The sequence below is a fragment of the Cyprinodon tularosa genome, unplaced genomic scaffold (assembly GCF_016077235.1).
Source record: "Cyprinodon tularosa strain WSP-4 unplaced genomic scaffold, ASM1607723v1 ctg342, whole genome shotgun sequence".
Classification (NCBI taxonomy): Eukaryota; Metazoa; Chordata; class Actinopteri; order Cyprinodontiformes; family Cyprinodontidae; genus Cyprinodon; species Cyprinodon tularosa.
Window position 1 is genome coordinate 593,121 of NW_024039055.1, and position 14,482 is coordinate 607,602.

At 38.8% G+C, this 14,482-nt stretch overlaps 1 protein-coding gene across 1 annotated transcript; it reads left to right on the plus strand.

Annotated features, from left to right (window-relative positions):
• Positions 1 to 1,005: 1,005 nt before the first annotated feature.
• Positions 1,006 to 14,230, plus strand: smyd2a (SET and MYND domain containing 2a). Its single transcript, XM_038294617.1, has 12 exons — positions 1,006 to 1,318; positions 2,604 to 2,667; positions 2,928 to 3,038; positions 4,045 to 4,105; positions 4,502 to 4,629; positions 5,785 to 5,852; positions 6,029 to 6,131; positions 6,222 to 6,332; positions 9,687 to 9,807; positions 9,912 to 10,086; positions 10,721 to 10,829; positions 11,896 to 14,230. The coding sequence occupies exons 1-12, from the start codon at positions 1,146 to 1,148 to the stop codon at positions 11,977 to 11,979; spliced, it is 1,308 nt and encodes a 435-aa protein (XP_038150545.1). The 5' UTR covers positions 1,006 to 1,145; the 3' UTR covers positions 11,980 to 14,230.
• The last annotated feature ends 252 nt before the right edge of the window (positions 14,231 to 14,482 follow it).

Genomic DNA, 14,482 nt, shown 5'->3' on the forward strand with positions numbered 1-14,482 from the left:
TAGCTGTTGCAAATCTGCAACATCTGCCTGGAGAGGGTTACGCTTACAATTGTCGTATTCTTTCTTCTGATCTGTTTTCTTCTATGATTAACCCACTTCTAATCAAGAATGTCAATTTAGGTAGATTGCTAAATCTAGTTTGGTTCCTCTGTTGTTCCATACTCTAAAAATATCTAAAGTTTTTCCACATTTTTATTTTGTTCCTGAAGCTGCTTTAAATATCCTCACAGCTTTATCCATAACTTGTTTTACTATGTTTCTTAGTTTCCACAATACTGCTTTTCTATCAAACATTTGACCACTTCACACAACTGAATTTCCAGTGAAATGGAGCAACACAGAAATTCACTGCTAAACAATAATAAAATAATAATCATAAACTCTAAAAGATATATATTTTTTATTTACAATTATCAAATGAGAGAAAGCTAAAACATATGTAAACCACCCTGTTTAGATATGTATTAAAAAAAAATAGATTTTGTGTTAATTTAATTGCATTAAATCTTAGTAATCAAGGTTCATGTTGTATCCTTAACCCTTTATAGGGCACTTACTGAAATCCTTTGAAAATCCACATTTCAAGCCAATAGTGTTATTGGAATCCTTCTTTATTAGCGTGTTGCCTTTTTTCCTTGACTTTCAAACATTTCAATTAGCTTTGTACCTTTTTTTCTTTGACTTTTTGACTTTTTAATACATTATGTACCTTTTTATTCTTGACTTTTTAACATTTTTGTTTTTCAATTAAATTTCTAGTAGGTCATATATCATTCAATGGCTCATCTAATTGGTCAAATGCCAAAATAAGATGTACAGCCTTGTAGCAGCATGTTTGCTGAACGGCTGGATATTGATCTTTTGCTTCTAGACCTCACTGAGGGATGGGACGGACTCTATTTGTAAGGGGGATGCAAGTGATCAGAAATGGTAACTTGCCCTATAAAGTCTTTAAAAAAAAAGAAGCAAAGCTGCAGTTCTATTGTTTGTCCAGCAGGGGGCAGTGGCAGAACTTGTAGTCCTCCGCGGTGTGCCGCCGCAAAGGAAGAACTGGGCTCAGACTGGAGCGGATTATCTCACTCAGCAGACCTTCTGTTGGAAGAGGGGAGCGTCTGAGTTGGAAAATAGAAAAACTAACAAAAAACATGAAGAACGAAGGCATAGAGGGGACAGAGAAGTTCCTGAGTCCGGACAGAGGTAGAGGCCTGCGGGCGGTGAGGCACTTCGCGGTGGGGGAGCTGGTGTTCGCCTGTCCTGCCTACTCCTACGTGCTTACGGTGAATGAAAGAGGGGCTCACTGCGAGCACTGCTTCACCAGGTAACCTGCTCCTCAGCCCCCTGAAAACTGCAGGGGAAACACGTTGAAACTGAAGGGTTTAGCCAGTTTGAAGCTGTGTGTTAGCCACTCAGGCTGTTTGATGCTACAGCAGGTGGTGCTGCTCTAATAAAAGGGCTCAGTGATCATTCACCTGCATCCTACTGCAGGCTCTGCTGCTGGCAGAGGCAGGTTCACCTGCCTGGACCATCTGAAGCTGGACAGTGTAGGTAGGATATCAATAAGCTGTTGCCACACCAATGGTTAAATATATACAGAAAGGCTGAAGTTTAGTTAGTAAATAAATCCTCTTATGTTTACCACCACACCAGGTCCATCATAATAATATGTATAGGTAAGTTAATTGAAGGAGCTTCAACTGACATGTGTCCCACCCAGGCTTCCGTTGAACCAGCAAAAGGTTATGGTGCTAAATATAGCTGGCCATGTGTCCGAGGAGAGAAGAAGGCCAGGGTGCATGTTTCTGTTAAAGTGTGGGTTGAATGAGAGCACAAATATCTATTCTTAAGATATGTCAATCCCTCTTAAAATTTGATTAAAAATAATTTTATTTTGTTCAGCTGTAATCTGACTTTCAATGCTTTAGTAGAAATTGATTCTCCATTTTTACCAGGGATGCACTTATATGGGTTTTTGGTCAATAGTTTCTTTCTGACCAACTTGTTCTGATTACTGCAAATATTTTTGATAGAGAAGTAATTATCTATTTAACTGAAATCTGGTTTTATTAGATTCTAAACTGTTTATTATGCTCTCAGTCCAGTGGATATTGACAGAAAATACATCAACACATTTTGTGGCTAGAGCAGTGCTCTTGTGCTTTGAGAAGGTTGCAAGTATCGATCCCCACAGCCTGCACTCTGGGTTCCTGAGCAAAACCTTTAACCCCCGGGTGCCACACAATGGCAGCCCACTGGTAGATTTCTCCAGTGCAAGATCAATAAAGTTCAGTTATTATTATATGAAGGATTTTTTAGGTCAGCCGTCCTTTGTTTAGCTGTCGGCTTTTGATGCTAGTCATCAGCTCATCTTGTTTTTCCTTTATTTCAAGATTAAATACAATAAAAATATAACTGATAAACCGAATTAAGCCTGTATTCAATACAGGATAATTAAGTAGAGGTGGACAAATGATTTGTTTGCTTACTTAATAATCAGTGGAGTATTAACTTTATTTTTGTAAAGTGTTCATCAGGGTTAGATCGTCAGGTTTAAATGCTTTAATTTAGATCTAATAAAGAAATAATGACTTTTTTTCTCTTTGCAGGAAAGAAGATCTTTCTAAATGTGGTAAATGTAAGCAGGCCTACTATTGCAATGTTGACTGTCAGGTAAGCAGAGCTTCATTTTTTATATGTGTAGTTTCTGCATCCTTTGCCACAATTCAGAGGAACCATCATCAGTGAACAGTTTTAAACTAAAATGTTGTTGGGAGTTTGGCAGATTCAAACTATTTATTCATTTAATTAAAACCAGAGGATATTAGGTTTAAAATCAATAAGTGATGTCTGTTGTTTCATTTGTTCATGTATTAACTTTTAAACCTGAGTTTTTTATTTTTTCGACCTCCTGTTTGCTTTTATCTCCTCAGAGAGGCGACTGGCCCATGCATAAGCTTGAGTGCGTCGCCATGTGTGCATATGGAGAAAACTGGTGTCCATCAGAGACGGTCAGACTGGTGGCCAGAATCATCATGAAACAGGTAGTAGAACCAGATGTAGGAGAATCTTCACAGCTCTGTTTAGCAGACATGCACCTTCTGTTCATTTTTAAATTGACTTGTTCAGTTGCACATTTATTTAACAAGGTGAAGAACCTTTCGCAGTCTTTAGGATCTGTCACAGTCTGTGGGATCCGTCGCAGTCTGTGGGATCCATCGCAGTCTGCAGGATCCGTCGCAGTCTTAGGCATCCGTCGCAGTCTGTGGCATCCGTCGCAGTTTGTAGGATTCGTCACAGTCTGTGGCATCCGTCGCAGTTTGTAGGATTCGTCACAGTCTGTGGCATCCGTCGCAGTTTGTAGGATTCGTCACAGTCTGTGGCATCCGTCGCAGGATCCGTCGCAGTCTGTAGAATCCGTCGCAATCTGCGTGATCCGTCGCAGTCTGTGGGATCCATCGCCTTTGTGTTTTTCTGTTTCCTCCCATCTAACTTCAGTTTTAGCACTAGTCCCTTCCAGTTCTTTTAGAAGAAGCAAAGTAAAGAATATATTTCTACTCTATTTTACATAATAGGTAAAGCTTTCTCAGTTTACAGTGTGAACTGAGAAGCAGCAGTTTAATCCAAAATATAGGAAGGCAGGGATGTATTTTTGTCAGGCTGCTTATTGGCAGGAAAGCAAACCACTCTACCACAGTCCTCAAACATGGCGGTGCCTTCCAGTTTGAGTGGGCCTGAGTAAAACAGCTATTTTTAACAGCAGAAATGTGGGCATTAAAACGACTTATCCAACTGAGACTCATACTGAATATTTTAAAGCTTTTAACACTTTTCTCATCTTGAAATATATTCATTTAGTTCTGAATTTAAACAGATCTGCAAGCTGAAAAATTTAACTCAGAATGTAAAGATTTACACAATCAGGCTATAGTCTGTATAACATTGAGCCTGATTTAAAAACTGTTTGTATTTTGTTGCATAATTATGTCGTTTGCATATTTATGTGCCCTGACCAGAATATGCTCCTTTGTCTAAACTGTTCTGTTGAAGAGAGTCACGACAGAGCGGACCCCCTCAGAAAGACTGCTCCTCCTTAAAGAGTTTGAAGCACGTAAGTTATCATCCGACTCTGCAAATTAAATCACAAGCCTTTAGTTACATATTCATGCACTTTTAGTTATGTGGTGTGTGTTCGTTTGTTCTGCTCAGTGTGTTCTTGCTGTGTATCTGCAGTTTAAGCTAAGCGTCTATTAATATTCTCCACCATAGCCTCCAGTCCCGATTCTGTCTCTTTCACTCAGAGCTCTGGGACTTAAATCCCAAGTTACTGGATGCCTTAATTTTATTATTTCTCTCTGTTCCCATTAAAAGCTGCCCCGATCCCTTTAGCAAGGTGCTTGATCGGGATTGTACTCTGATAGCTGAACAATAAGAGGTTTTCTACATGTTTGGTGTATCTTTTTGTTGTCTCTTCCTGACTTCCTGGTTTGTCACCTTTTTTTTGCAGATCTGGATAAGATGGACAGTGAGAAGGAAGAGATGAACCAGGCGGACATAGCAGCTCTGCACCATTTCTACTCCAGACACATCAGTGACCTGCCCAACGACCAGGCTCTCACTGAGCTCTTTGCACAGGTAAAAACAGAACAAACAGCATGAGGCTGCGTTTATCTCCAGTCTAGGAAATACATCAGTCCCACACCAGTATCCTTTCCTAAATAAGTCACATTTTTATAACACATTTCACCAATGAGAAGCTGAAATGGACCTTTCCACATTTTCCTTGTTTCAATCACAAAGTTCGACATATTTCCTTAAAGACTGCGTTCACCAACCTTTACTGTTAAACCCTTAACAAACGATGTAACTGTTTACATTCACAAGTTTGATGCTGAAAGTTAATATATTCAGTCAGTACCTAAACCTTAGTAAAATTATTTGGGATACATCTCCAAGTTAAACCACTAAAGAGCAGCATTTTTAAGTCTCGGTTTGATTTAGGTTTGGTCTTTGACTTAAAGACAATTCTTGTACAGGAAGCTGAACATCTGCACCGAACTTCTTTTACACAAGGATGGTGAAGAAAAAATACACCTTAAACATTTTTTTTTCTGTGTCTTTTTAATACATTGCTGCACAGAACTTGTAGAACAGAACAATGGTAATATTGCAAGTCATATTTTCCTTTTTTATCTAAAGCACAAAGCAAAAAAACACAACTGCCTTTTATATAGAAAACTATTCTAATGACAAAATAAGCTTATAGTTTTAATAGTTCATGTTACTTCTCTTGCTTTAAGATTGATGATAGAAGAAATAAGGACAAAAAAACTGGTTTCATATTATAAGGGTTTCAATATGTATTTTGGCCATTTTTTTCTTTCTTAGTTGTAATCACACTAAACTGCATTTAAGTTTGCAATTCTGTAACAAAACACAGTATGTGTGATAACTGATGTGGCCCTATTTATGGACGTGAGCTGCAAAATGCAGCTTTATTTGTATTTTTCAGCAGATAGAGACGAGTGCATGTTGGGTATTTTTGACTGGATCCTGTCTGCAGCTCTTATCTCGTTAATTTGATCCATCTGGAAGAGTTGGACCGTCTTCGCGTTTACGCTGTGCTAATGGAAACAGCCTCTCTCACCTCTTATCTCAGAACTACATTAAATATCCTGCAGAATGTCCTCCGTCTCATTGGAGCTCTCACAGGACTTTAGTGAATGATCCTAGCTTTAACATTCTGTATTTCTGCTCATGCTTTCTCTTCTTTACTTGTTTTCTTTCCAGGTAAACTGCAATGGTTTCACCATAGAGGACGAGGAGCTCTCCCATCTAGGATCAGCTGTTTTTCCTGAGTAAATACTTTGCACATCATCACTGAAAGCACCCCATCCCTCCATTAAGTTCTGTACACTATCAATGTTAAGGATGGAGTTTTGATATCTCAATAATTACACATAGCCTTTATCTCCACGTCTGATTTTTCCTGTCTTTTAGGGAATCTTAATTGTTTTTTTTTTTTTTCTTATAGTGTAGCACTGATGAATCACAGCTGTAGTCCCAACGTTATTGTAACCTATAAAGGCACAGTGGCTGAGGTGCGAGCTGTACAGGAGATAAACCCAGGTGAAGAGGTAAAATTACCCTTTTTTTTTTTTTTTTTAACAAAAAGCATATACAGGATTTAAAATGTGTCTTCATTCATATTTTATTTCTTTTTACAGATCTTTAACAGTTACATAGACCTACTGTATCCAACAGAGGACAGGAGAGAGAGGCTTTTAGATTCCTATTTCTTCATGTGCCAATGTACAGAGTGCACCACCAGGTCTAAGGTATGACTGACTGCTGCCCACAAACGTGTTTGCTGTTGCAGGTCTGAGAGAAGCAAGATAAAAATAATATAAAGGTAAATGCTGAAAACGACAAACTAAATATATGTAAAGATGGATTCGATCAGTAAATCAGTAAAAAGCTGCTTTCTGTCAGATCTCCACACTCTCTGGCTTATACACTGTTATTATGGGATCCTGCTTTCCGCTTCAGACTGCCTCCAAACACACTGCTAACAGTTTAAAGTCCCATAAACCTTAGATCATGTAGCAGGCAATATCTGTTTTGCGGATTTTATTGATTACATTCCATTATTCAGCAAGTATGCTTTTCAGAAATGCAATGATTTCCATTACCACTTCCAATTATAATGTGTAATTACTATTTTAGAGCCTATAGTTCTAAAAAAAATAATTTTCTTGTTTGTTACATTTTAGAATTACTTATATCAGTGTTGATGATATTTATGTATTAGGAGTATTTTTTTTATTGCTGGTGAAAAGTCTGTCATCCAGGTCATAGTCATTCCAAATTTCATTTTGAATTGAGAAAGCTTTCTGGATGGGAAGCAAAACGTCTTCAAACTTTGAAAACAAAGTCCAGTGGTTTTGTTTTTTTTTTTTACTTTTTTGGAATTTTCTTTTATTGGAAAAATATATTATTGAATTTTCTAAAAAAAGAATAAAATAAATAAAACTGGGCCACAATTGTTAAAGAGGAGCTCCGTTTTATTTTACATTGACCCATTGATTTTACATTATCATGTTCTACTCACCCATATGAGTTTTGTGTCATTTGGAGCCGTTCTGAAGATATTCGGTTAGGTTATATCCAAGTAACGTCTTTCTTTGGGCAACGACTTGAAGGCATCATTTATGGTTCGCCAGCAGTCATAACATGGAGGCGAATCACTGTCCCCCAGACATCTGCGGTTATATTTTTTATATTTATATCTTTTAAAAACAAAGTGGTGTGTGTATGACGTCATCCGCGTGCGCCGGCTACTATTCCTTCATCCTGTCCGCTGAACTGCTGCTAGTTTTACTCACATGCCTGGAAGATGTCTAGTGCTACTACCACAGATGATCTCGCTCTCCAAATGGAATTGAACGATTCAGGTTAGCTAGCTGAATGAATAGAAGGGGTAGAAGGTAGCCGCCTGTGGCAAGGCTGCCTGTCACAACTCTAGTCCGGCGCGCGGATGACGTCATACACGCAGTGCTTTGTTTTAAAATGTACTATTTGCTTGCAAGTACCTAAATAGATTTTTATTTTCAAGGCCAAATTTTCTCTTTATTTTTTCTAAGCTTATTACTTTCCCCTTTTTAATCAGTTCCCAATATTCTTCAGACCAGTGGCGGCTGGTGAAAAATATTTTTGGTGGGGCTGATATAGCCTAGTGCAGGGGTGGTCAATTCCAGCTCCTGGGGGCCACTATCCTGCAACTTTTAGATGTGTCCTTGGTCCAAAACACCCAAATCAAGTAAATAGATGATTAAGAGGACTGAACAAACTGACAGCATACTGAGGTGGTAATTAAGCCATTTGATTCAGGTGTGTTTGACCAAAGACACATCTAAAAGCTGCAGGATACCGGCCCTCTGGAACTGGAATTGCCCACCCCTGGCCTAGTGTATGTCTCCAACTAATCCAGAATAAGAATTCAAATAAACAATTGGAAGTGAAATACAATTTAACAGTAATGATTTCATTTACTATATAATAACAGTAACAGTGACGATTTGGGTCACTGTGACGGGGTTCTTTGGCCTCCAAGAATCCAGGCTCAGTCGGGTTACCGGTGTTGGTGATTTATTGAGCTCAAAAACTCAAAACAGGGTGCAAAAGAAACTAAACATATACAAGATCCTCTGGGCCTCAGCCTCCCTCCAGTTACCAGCAATGTAACAAAGAAATAGAAAACAGAAATTGCCGCTTTTCTTCCCACAGCCCTCATTAAATAGTTTAAGCCCCTACCCTCAGGCTCTATTTCTGATTTCTTCTCATAAATCAGTTTTGTCCATATATTACCTCCACAAACAATTGATATACAAAAACAAATAATTTTCACAACTTAATTCTTTTACACAGATTCATTGACTTATTCAATTACACCAAACTGGGTTTGAACCCAGCAAAGACGCAGCCAGACTGAAGATGACGAGTCCCCGTAGCATAAACACGTACACACCCACACCCTCCACACACACACACCCACACACACACACACACATGGCTAACCCCACTGAAATATTAAGTGTGCACCCTCAATACGCCAGCAGGTAACCAGGAACAATTTGTGTGTTTTAAGTTCATGGAGCTACTTGGCTCTGCGCGAGTGTATTGGTCCTCACAAACACAGTATAACAGGAATGTGTGTGTGGCGCGCAAAGTTACAGAGGTTATTTTAAGCGACGAGGTGGATTCGTCACAGTCACAATAACCATGACATGAAATGTTCATATCCTACAACAGGGATGTTCTTCTGGCAAACGGGTAGATAAATAAGGATCTCACCGAATTTGGTGGAAGCTGCATCTCGTTCGTTACGCTCGCCATCGTCCCTCTAATTGTCTGCACCTGCGCATTGGGTGCAGAAGCCTGTTAAAGGGCAGTATTTTCAGAGCCCCAAGACCATAAATTTTTGAGACACTGATTGGCCATTAAATTATTCAATTCACCTAGCAATAGTACATGATTGGCAGATTCTCTGCAAATGTGGCGCAGTCTGATCAGCGCCCCAAGACAGAGACGGTAGGAGTCTGTCTGTGGAAATCCACAAATGAATGACAGTAGATAGGGAATTGTAGTTTATATAATTTGTTTTGCTTATAGGTACACACTCTAGAGAGTAAAACTGACATTTATGAGTTAATTTCTAAAAATATATTTTACATTTCTCTCTTCTTATCAGGGAGGGCGGTGCCCCAGCGCCCCCTATGGGCCGGCCGCCACTGCTTCAGACCCCTCGCCCACTCGCCAAATGTTTTGTCCATTGTATTCGGTTTAAAATCTGAATCATTGGCTATCCATCTTAATAATCTAAACTGCTCTGTCAAGAACTTCTTATCTTAATATTAAAGTTTGAATGCTGGAGATAAATGCCACTCTATAGTTACTACTTGTTAACTAGAAACATTTGGTTCTACTGGCGTTTATTTGGTTTTCCAGTAAATCAGGTTGACCACCATAGTTTTTGGTGTAAGAGTAAAAATGTTGATATGTTGATAAAGCCCTGTAGACTGCTACTATTAAAACATGATGCATGCCTCTGTTTCCTGCCTTCATTAATGGGCTGTTTCATTTTCTGTCCAGAATCTTCATGATTTTTTTCCTTTATCTGTTTCATTCTGCAGGATAAAGCAAAAATGGAGATCAGGAAGCTGAGCTCCCCACCAGAACCGAAGGAAATCCAGTCCATGGTTCTTTATGCCAAAAATGTCATTGAAGAGTTCAGAAGAGCCAAACACTATAAAAATATCCTCCTCCTATTAGTGCCTTAACAGTCACAGTTTTCCACTTTCCTCTCTGCTCTCCTTTTACTTCTTGCTCTTTGTCACTGCTCCTTGACTCTGTTGCACGTCCCAGCGAGCTCCTAGAGATGTGTGAGCTCAGTCTGGAGAAGATGGGAGCTATTTTTGCAGACACCAATGTCTACATGCTGCACATGATGTATCAGGCCATGGGCGTGTGTCTCTACATGCAGGACTGGGACGGCGCCATGAGCTACGGCGAGAAGATCGTTCAGCCTTACAGGTAACCTATGAGCTGGGTCTTGATCCACAAGATCCAGTTTATAAGTTTAGGGATATACACATAAAAAAAAAATGTATATATAAAAAAACTAAATCAGACCAGTTGATTTATCTTTAATCTGGATGTTTCATTTTGTTACTCTTTAAAATTTTTACAGTAGCAGCCATTCAAAATTGCCCTTCCCAGTCAAACGCCAGCAAAATCCCCTCCAGTTTCCAGCGACTGAAGTGACTCCCTCCTTCTACTGGGGGTTCATATTTTTTTACTCTGACTCCACCCATTCACTGAATTACAGGGTCTGACCAGGAGAAGGCGCTTCTCTTTAGATCTTAATGACCATAAATCATGACGGAAAGAATAGTTTAGTACAAAGATTGATGTTTAAATAGGAATTCAAGGGGACCAGCCAAGGGCCCATCATGGAAAGTTGGGAAATTTTTAATGGCTGCTACTGTAAGTTCATGTGATGAGCTTATTATTACCTATAATCTAGTTTACTTTGTTTTTTACTACAGAAAGCTAGTGTTCTTGGAATGATTGAAGCATGACAACAAAACCATCATGTCAAGATTTGCAGTTTTATTCTCAGAGACTCCTCTTGGCTTAATTTGTTTTATTACCGTTAACCCTGCAGTGTTCACTACCCGGCTTACTCTCTGAATGTGGCGTCCATGTACCTGAAGCTGGGACGCCTATACTTGGGACTTGAGAAGAAGTCTCAAGGTGTCAAAGCTTTGAAGAAGGTGATTTTTACCTGTTCGCATTTTGTTTTTTCTTACATTTCTGCAGGAAAATAAATTCTAAAGTTCATGATTAAAACAATTCAAGAGAGAAAGTAAGGTTTGTTTATAATGGTTGCCAGCAAAAGACCCTCTAAATGAACTATTACAGCACAAGTTTGTTTTGCAAAGTTGCATCTGATGAAACCAAATCAGATAACGGTGCTTATGTGCCATTTGGGTTATCACGATTTGGGCTTCTTTTTTATATAAAGCTGACCGGCCGAGCATCAAGCTCTAAGCAGAATGAACCGATTTGGGGTCAAATATTGGACCATCTGGCTGGCAGCTAAGCCTCTTCGTACAACCAAGCTGTTGGAGAGAAAAGAATCAAGAGTGTGTTTATCAAACTGCCTCTGAGCAGCTTCTGTTCACTCTTGAAATTCAAGGAAATTTTGTTAGGATATTTTTATGGCCTAGTCAAAGCCCAACCCTCATTCTGACATGCATGACATTCTTGGCCTAAACCGGAAACAAAAAATGAGGAAACCCAAAACACTGAAAGAAATTAATTTCCAATATTAGACTACAATGTGTACTAGCCCCTACTACAATCAAGGCATTTCAATAAATCAATTAAAAATTATCAATATATTAATAAACCACTAACAATTTCGTTTCATGGCCTTTGCATGACCCCCACCGACGCAGCGGGTATGTTTGGTGTCAGTTTCCTTTTCCGTGTTGCATTCTTCTCATATTCAGAATGGTGATGGGAAGGTTTGGATTTCTATAGCATCATTTTTGTGCGCACAGTGAGACCGACGTGCAGCGTTTAAACTCACACTCTCACTCAAAACCTGTCAGCCTCAAGCTCAACTCTGAAAGATTCCGCTCCTCTACCTGTGCTCTCTTGCTTCAGTCCTTTTCTGCGCACTCGTTCTGACTGTGCTGTTCGCTTCTGTGTTAAATGTCTATTGGCCGAAAACCAAAAATGCACATTTCTGTGATTTCCGATGGATACATTTTCAGTGCATCCCCAGTATTTTCTAGAGTGGGGCTCTTATCAAACCTGCTTATCTCTCCACAGGCTTTGGATATCATGGAGGTGGCTCATGGAAAAGATCACCACTATGTAGCAGAGGTCAAACGGGAAATCGTGGAGCAGAAATAGAAGTTGAAAGTGTTGCTTTGGAACCTCTTTTAAAGCAACATATCCATCTTCAAAAGCATGGCATGCATCCTTCATTACCTCTGTTTTTACACCTTTTTTATGTCCCTACCTTACTTTGTGTGCAGAGTTCTTGCACATTCTGACTGGATTTTCAACTAGATTTGCTTTATTCAAAAAATCTATCAAAAAATAAAGTATTAATGTTTTCTTTAATATCATTGAGGCCTACAGCTGTGCGATTAAAAAAAAAGACAAAACAAAAAAAAAACACACCAGTGGGGGAAATATGTCATATTCCTGCCTTTGAAGCAGCCTTCTGCAGAACCTAAGCTTTCATCTGGTAGCTCCTTATTCTGAACTCACATTTGTGCTGTAGAGTCTAAAATAACTCAATGTTTTGTGGCTCCATCCCCAGACTGTTTAACCATCACGTTGGTGGTTTTTGCAGGATTTTAAGCTGCAATCTAACCCGATCTAAGCAGTAACTAAACTGGTGAATATTTGTAAAGGAGGTTATCACTCATCACAGCCCAAGCTTTAGGATTCTGCCTAATGTTTGCCAACAGAGCACAGTTTACCATCTCACTTGTTCTCTGTGAAACTGTGATCAAACACAAAGATTGACCATGCATCAGACACTCTGTAGCAACAGAGAGGAGCATGAAAAGGACTTGTGACTCGTCTCACAGCTTGATTTGGCTTGTTTTAAAGGAAGCAGAAGTCTGGCATGCCTAACTTGTTATGCATTTCTTTATCTTTATGTCTGTTTTTATCAAGTTAGTTGATAAAGTCTTCTTCATGTCTTCAAGAGGATTTTTACTTGTCAAGAATAAAAGCAAAGGAATGCACGGTCACCTGAAGCTGAGCTCAGAGGGCAGTGCGTGAGCCACTGCTATACCCTGATAGAAAATCAACGTAGCAAAATTAAAACTAAGAAAAAAAAATTATGTAATTAGTATTTAATCAGAAAAGATATACTTATTTCAACTGTTGCTATCATATATAAGTAAACATTGTTAATGATTTTATTCATAAGCTGGTTAGTTAGCTGTGCAATCTGCTACAGTAGCAAGCCTGCACTGCCTATCCTTTTGAGAAAGTCCAGCATCTAACGGTTATGAACACAATGAAGCAGCCACTGCATTGGGGGACCTTTTTTTTTCATTTTGAAGAAGATGACGCTCCAGACCAATCAGCCTCTTTGGTTCCCTTGATGTTCCTCTATATTTTATTGCTTTTTTTGCAAGTTTCCAGAAAACTCTTCAGATGCAAATCCTCGTTTGTCTGGGTGTGATGTTACCATGTGCTTACAATCATTTTCCGATGTATAAACTTTATGCTTTTTACTAACTTTGCACTACAGCTCATCAGAAAAATCATCTAAACAGTTCAACCTCTGAAAAAACATTAACTCAACAGAATAGATCCAAAACCATCAAGACGAGTCTTTTTTCCTGATAATGTTTAAGCGTGGAGCTGGTGTCAATTTGTGAAATTGTAGCTTTCGTTGTTTGGAGTTATCTGAATCTGTTTCGCCACTGATTGTCTTATTTTTGTGTTTCAGCTCTTAGCTTGACAAGGCAGCGTGCAATGAAAGCTTTAATGCAAAGATCACCTGGGCCTTATCTAAGGGTTCTCCTTGCACTCATGTTTTATACTCTCCGTGTGACTAAATGATGTCAAAAGGCAAACTTTAACACGTTTGACTTTGAAGAATCAACAAACCAATAGTTACGCTGTCAATGGGTTCTTATCATAAACCCGTAGCTTCTATCCTCTTGCTCACAATGCTCCACATTGTGGCCTAGTTTGTTGGAACCCTGTAACGCGTCTCCTGTGGTTTTTATTTGTAGCAACGTCTGCTTGTGACTTGGTCAACTGTATTTAAAAATGATGCATCCGGAAGGTGCCTACCTTACAGCAGCAGAAAATAGATTTCTGCAAGAAGAAAACATGCATAGAGGCTTTGCATAAGCCGAACACCATTTGGACCCTCTGTGCAGCATTAAGTCAGGATCTTTTTTTTCCTTTGGTGTTTAAAAAACTTGTTTTTTATGCTTTGAAATAATTTCTGCATGTTTACCAGACATTGGTTAACTGATATGTGTTTTACTTAAATATATTTGTTTCTGCAATAAAGTACTACGCATGAATCTTATTCTGTTGGAATGCACAAAACATCTGAGCCTGTTTATTTTTTCTGTATGTTTGAAATGGAAAATAAATAAAATACGAGATTTTTTGTTCTCTCTTCTTTATTAATTCAATTTCTTTAATTGAATCTGCTTTGCAATATTTAGTGTTCATAGTTCTTTGTTATCCATGGGTTTAATACAGTACCAAGCTACTTACAGCTATGGCTTTAAAACTGAAAATTGGAGTGACAGCAAAAGCCTAAAGTGTTATCTGGCATGCCAGCTTTGAAAAATGGCATATGCAAAGCAACACTGGCATATGCTTCTGCAGCTTGTTTTAAACCAAAGGACTGGAAAACACCTAACAA